The sequence below is a fragment of the Penaeus chinensis genome, chromosome 9, assembly GCF_019202785.1.
Source record: "Penaeus chinensis breed Huanghai No. 1 chromosome 9, ASM1920278v2, whole genome shotgun sequence".
NCBI lineage: Eukaryota > Metazoa > Arthropoda > Malacostraca > Decapoda > Penaeidae > Penaeus > Penaeus chinensis.
Genome location: NC_061827.1, coordinates 2,986,871 through 2,993,396, shown reverse-complemented (window position 1 = coordinate 2,993,396; position 6,526 = coordinate 2,986,871). Strand labels below are relative to the sequence as shown.

The 6,526-nt window shown below is 45.2% G+C and overlaps 1 protein-coding gene across 1 annotated transcript in view; it reads left to right on the top strand.

The window, feature by feature from the left end:
• The first annotated feature begins 216 nt into the window (after positions 1-216).
• Positions 217-6,526, top strand: part of LOC125029276 (GAS2-like protein pickled eggs) — a 190,514-nt gene continuing 184,204 nt past the window's right edge. Inside the window, exon 1 of the mRNA XM_047619168.1 lies at positions 217-1,382. Coding sequence (XP_047475124.1) covers positions 1,062-1,382 — 321 coding nt within the window. The 5' untranslated portion in view covers positions 217-1,061. The remainder of the gene's footprint in view (positions 1,383-6,526) is intronic.

Genomic DNA, 6,526 nt, shown 5'->3' with positions numbered 1-6,526 from the left:
AACGATGATTAGGTTAATGCGCTTTCCTAAACGCCTTTTCTTGAATTAAGCTCTACAGTGTAATGTAAGAGAGAGAATAATATAATCAAAGCTCCTGTTTTTTATCTATCACCGATGGGCCATGTCGAGTGAAAGATAAATAAACAGGAAGAGATATGGGGAAACGGGGGTGTATGGTGGCACTTGGCAACGCGCGGCTGGGTGTCGGAGCCAGACCTTCGATATTGGCAGTGTGCGCTCGGGGAGTGAAGAGAGAGGTGTGTGCATTCGGCTCCTCCGTCGCCGCTAACTAAACCCGTCTCCGTCACTCGTAATGTCCCTTTGGAGGAATGTAGGAGCAAGTGTAACAAAAAAGCATCAATCATAGTGCTGCAGAGAGCTTTGTGAAGGCACTTTATTAAAAGAATTACCGGTGAATTTTTAGCTGGTTCGTGATTTGGAAAACACAAGATAAGTGCAAACACAGCTTAGCGATAAAGTGATCGTTTTCAAACCGGATTAAAAAAAAAAAAAAGTCTAACAATACACCTATTATAATTAAAGTGATCTTGTTCAACTAAAGCTTGCACTGCATCGGCACATTATCCTTGTCATATTCGGAAAGTAGCAGCTTGATGACTCTGGCCTCATCACTGCACTGCAGCTTAAAGCTCTACCCTCGAAAGTGATAAAGGAACCTCAGATTGTGTCGTGCGTACACATGCCAATCCAAAGGACACGATAGATGGTAATGTCGACTGGTATAAAGTGGATGGTGCCCTCTCCATGTGGTGCGGCAGGTGGAGTAAGGCACTATTGATTACGGTGCCAGTGTAGTCCAGGGCTGGTGGCACTGGTCTGCTCCTCCTACCAAGGTCCCTCGCCGCCGTGTGTGGTACCCGGAGAGTCAGGGAGCTTAAAAGAGACACGCAGAAAGAAAATGCTTATTCATTACTACCCTGGTACCAGTAACCGTAGCGTATTGTCATATTAGGAAGACACACAGACAGATACAAAGGTCGTACGGTCGCATTAGCCCCTCAGGGTCCCTTCAAACCAGCCTCCAAAGTGCGGTGTCTTGCATGACCGACGTGGCGACGCTGCTGAGCATCTACAACACGATGTCAGCTGCTGAGACGCGTCTGCCACAGGCTGGGGGGGAAACCAGAAGCTCCCCGCACCCCCACGATGCCTCCGCCTCGCCCGCCGCGGCGCAGGACGCTCCTGACGGGGACTCAATCATGCTGCTGGAGCCTCGTCCCTTCAGGCCCTTCAAAACCTCTGAAGAGTACCTTTACGCCATGAGGGAAGACTTGGCCGAGTGGCTCAAGAACCTTTACCAGCTCGATATCAATGTCGACAACTTCTTCGAAATTCTTGAGACTGGAGAAGTTCTCTGCAGGGTGAGTTTGGCATCTTACTGCACGGTATTGTTGTATACAAAGAGTGTTTACCCCAAAAAGTTTTGCGGGAGACTTCGGCAACTGGCTTGTTTAATTGTATCATTGTACACAAAGACATCGTAAAAGAAGTTTTTGTTGTGGGCGGATTTTGGTAAATTGTGTACAGCATTGTTGTATACATTATGTACAAAATGATTGTGATAATAAGGCTGGGATAGTTCGTACTCTATGCGTTGATTCTTCTTTCGGCATGAAAACCTTGTGCAGAGAAGAGGAATTCGGCAATATATATCATCACTGTTGTTGCATGGAAGCTCGCACAAGTAAGCCAAGACAGTTCTCACGTGTAGCCGGAACGATGGTGGTGAAATATTAATGATCTTCATATAAATTAAACGAAATTCTTGACGTTAATGAATACTGTTACAGATTTTAGGGCAATGTTTCATTCATGGGAGGACTGACAAGGCCTCGATAACCCTCGGGGTGTGCCGTGTTTTGGTTGTTGGTAACAGGGACGACTTGGAGAATCGCCGTTTTTATTGTGCATCTTGCGTTCCGTTTGATTTTTTTTTTCCTTTTTTTTCTTTAAGTGTCAACTACTCTTCATTTTCTCGTTTCACATTCTCTCTCTCTCTCTCTCTCTCTCTCTCTTTCTCTCTCTCTCTCTCTCTCTCTCTCTCTCTCTCTCTCTCTCTCTCTCTCTCTCTCTCTCTCTCTCTCTCTCTCTCTAAAAAAAGAAAAAAGAAAAAAGAAAAATAAAACACTGAATACAAGAAATGGAATGCAGAGTTAAAGAAAAGAAAATAAAAGAAAAAAAAGTTTCGTGGCACGTCGAAATCTGCCAGCTTGCGGTTGACACGGGAGGGAGGAGATGGGAAGGGGGAAGGGAGGGACAGGAGAGGGGACGAGGAAGGGGAGGGGGAAAGGGAGGCCAGGGGTGAGATAGGAAGGGAATAGGAGAGGGGAAGAGGAAGAGGAAGGGGAAGGGGAAGGGGGAAGGGAGGCAAGGGCAGCATGGAGGCGCCACAACACACGATCGCGGAATCTGATATGATGTTTCTGTATAATTTCTGCCGCGAGGTCCCCGGAGCTCTCGATGCCATTATAACCATTACAGCTTTGTGTTTGTGCGTGTGTGCGTGCGTGTGTTTGTGTTTGTGCGTGCGTGCGTGTGTGTGTGTGTGTGTGTGTGTGTGTGTGTGTGTGTGTGTGTGTGTGTGTGTGTGTGTGTGTGTGCGTGCGTGTGTGTGTGTGTGAATGAGGGTGCGAGAGGGAGTGAGACAGAGGCACAGAGACATACACAGACAGACAAACAAAAAGAAAAAAGACAGAGCCTAGGAAAGTAATTAAAAAAAGGAGATGCGAAAGACTGAGACATCACTGACTTCCAGAAGAGAGATAGGGAGACACATAAACAAAGCTACCGTGAAGTGGCCACAGCTAATCAATCACCCCACAGCTTTTCTCGTGGTTCACCAGCATATCGCGAGACCAGAACCAGCACAGAACGTCGGAGGTGGTCAGTTAGCCTACATTTTTTTTTTTTTTTTTTTTTTTTCGTCTTTAATGTGGCGCTTGAGTTTCTGTGGTCGCCATGACGTTTCGGGTCCAGGGTGTCAGGTGCAGGTCCGATTTTTTTTTTCTTTTTTCTTTTGCACGAGGAAAGGAATGTTCCTCTTTGTGTTGCATGATAATTTCAACGACTGTCTTTATGTACTTTGGTTGCTGCTTGTTTCTTTTTAGCGTTTTTTTTTTCTCTATGTGTCTATTTGCGTGTGCGTACGTGTTCGAGCACATATGTATATATGGGCCGAAACTATATATATATATATATATATATATATATATATATATATGTATGTATATATATGTATATATATGTATATATAAACACATATACATACACATACACATATACATATACATATACATATACATACACACATACATAATATAATAATGCATAACATAATATATGTATATATATATATATATATATATATATATACTGTATATATATATGTAAACACACATACATACATATACATACATATATGTATATACATACATACATATACAAAACATATGCATATATACATACACATATGCGTTTATATGCATGAATACATACGTAAATATCGGTACTTAGTGTGCAGTGCGTGTCCATTTACTTGATATGCAACAGCCCGTATTACATTTACTTCCACGGCCTGTAGACCTACCCACCTGCTAGAATACTTAACAAGAACCAAGATATTAAAGCAAAAGTATTACAAAAACCTGTCACATTGCTAACAGAAGTAGCGCGTATCCGAGCATGTTATATTACACACACACTCGGTCGCACGTGCATGTCTTGTTGAACGTGAAAGTATGTCTCGTTTGGTTATGGTAAATGTGAACTTTGTGTTTTGGGGAAATAACGAGACGTTTTAGTTTGAGGTAATGATAAGAAGTTTTTTTTCTTTTTCGTCTTTTTTTATTACTATTCATCGTGAAGTTAGTTTATGGCGTTCATGACCTTACTTCGTTAATGGGTTTATGGGTATTTTAAAAAAATATTTTCCGGGGAAGGGGAAATGGGAGAGAAATATAAGCGAATAAAAATAGGGGGGAAGAGATGGGATACAGAGAGAATAAAAGAGAGAAATGAAGAGGAAATGGAAAGGTGGGATCGTGTGTATTATCACGTAACTGTTTTTTTTTTTTTTTTTTTTTTTTTTTTAATCTTTGCCACTTATCTCTCTTATCCAACAGAGGTGATATTATTTTATAAATTCAGGTTGACGTCTCTCTATGGTTCTATTTTTTTCTTTCTTTTTTAATATTGACATCTTTAAAGTTTCTTAAATTAAAGGTAAACAATATGAGGATTTTTTCCGATACCGCCGGTCCAATCCCCCCCCCCCTCCCTTTCACATCTACCCTCCCCCTTCTTCTTCCTTCTTCCATTCCATTTCCTCCTTCCTTCTTCCTCCTTTCTCTTCCCTCCTCCTTCTCCTTCCTTTCTCCCTCCTTCCTCCTCCTTCCCTCTTCCTCCTCTCTTCCTTCCTTCTTCCTCCTCTCTTCCTTCCTCCTCCTTCCCTCTTCCTCCTCTCTCCTTCCTCTCTTCCTTCCTTCTTCCTCCTCTCTTCCTCCCTCCCTCCTTCCCCCCTCTTTCCTTCCTTCCTTCCTCCTTCCTCCCTCTTCTTTCATCCACCTTCCTCCTCCCTCCCTCCTTCCCCCCTCTTTCCTTCCTTCCTTCCTCCTTCCTCCCTCTTCTTTCCCACAATGACGCGGCCTTCTTCTTGCATGACCAGATGGCGGTAGTAACATTATTGCATGACCGTTTGTGATGATTAAGCGAAATAATTAAACTAAAACTTAAAACTACGATTATACCTGAATGTTTATATAAAACAAAAGATAAGGAAAATGCATTATATTAAAAAAAAGGGGCCAAGGAAAAATTCGAAAGAAATATGCAAATTCGAGGAGGGGGGGGGGATGGTATGATTGTTTTTTTTCGTGGAATATTTGCGGTCGTGATATTAAAAAGAGGATGAGGGGGGGGAGGGAGGGGGGGATAACGTGTTCATGATTATATACATTTGTTTTTTTTCATTATTATTTTCTGGTCTGATCTTTTCGTTTCTGGATTTCCCTTAAGGATTTTCTTTCTTCTTCAAAAATGTAAGTTGTGAGTTGATGGTTCTATCTCTCTCTCTCTCTCTCCCTCCCTCCCTCCGTCCCTCCCTCCCTCCCTCCCTCCCTCCCTCCCTCCCTCCCTCCCTCCGTCCCTCCCTCCCTCCGTCCCTCCCTCCCTCCCTCCCTCCCTCCTTCCCTCCCTCCCTCTCCCCCTCTTCCTCTCCCTCTCCCTCTCCCTCTCCCTCTCCCTCTCCCTCTCCCTCTCTCTCTCTCTCTCTCTCTCTCTCTTTTCTCTTTCTGTCTGGCTTTTTCTGTCTGTTTGTCTCTGTCTTTCTGTCTCTCTGCTTATCTCTGTCTCCCTCACCCCTTCCCTCTTCCATCCTCTCTCCCTTTCTTCCTCCCTTCTTTCGCATTATGCAGAGGGTAAGCGGAGAGGGAGAGAGAGATAAAAGAGTAAAGAAGGTGCAAGGAATTACGGATAAGACGGGGATAACGATAACACGAACAGGGGAAGAAGGTGTAAGGGATAAAGAGATAATGAACAGGAGGGGAAGAAGGTGAGGGAGGAAAGTGGGGTGGAGGAGAAAGGGGAGAGGGAAGAAGGGATGGAGGAGAGGGGGGAGGGGGATGGAGGAAAGAGGGAAGAGGGGGAAGGGGTGGAGGGGAGAGGGAGGAGGATGTGGAGAGAGGGGGGAGAGGGGAGAGGGGAGAGGGAAGGGCGACCTGAAGGGGAAAAAGAGGTGTGCATGACGGGTGTCGAATATCATGTACCAGAAGGTCGCCTATTTGTTCGAGAGAGATGCGGGGACGAGGAGAGGGGGGGGGGGGGGATGAAACAACACATACGCACACGCACATACACACACGCACGCACACACAGACACACACACAGACACACACACGATTCACCGTTCTCTTCGTTCCACACTCACGCTCCAAGGGTGAGAAAATATGAGAATTATTATCTGCTTTTCCCACATTTCCCGTGATATGCCATGCGCGGGAGAGAGAGAGAGAGAGAGAGAGAGAGAAAGAGAGAGAGAGAGAGAGAGAGAGAGAGAGAGAGAGAGAGAGAGAGAGAGAGAGAGAGAGAGAGGGAGGGAGGCGGAGGAGGAGGAGGGGGAGGGGGGAGGGGGGGGTAGGAGGAGGAGGGTGTAGGAGGAGGGAGAAAAACATGGAAGGGGGATAGAGGGAAGAAAAGAGGGAAGGAAGAATGAAAAAAACAGGGAGTGAAAAAGGAGGAGAGGGAGTGAGGGAAAGAGAAATAGGGAGAAAGAAAATAAAGCATCACGAGGAAAGGAGAAAAAGAAGAGAAAGAGAAATAGAGAGAAAGAAGAAAATGTGTACCTCTTTTCCATTGCAAAATATCTACTTGCGACTCTCATGACAAGCTGGGGGGGGGGGGGGGGAGGGCGGGGATTGAAGGTGAATCTGAGCTAGGCTGAGCCATGGCAGTCTGGGCGGGGGGGGGGGGGAGTATACGCCATGACAGCCTATGGAGGAGCGACGCCGTG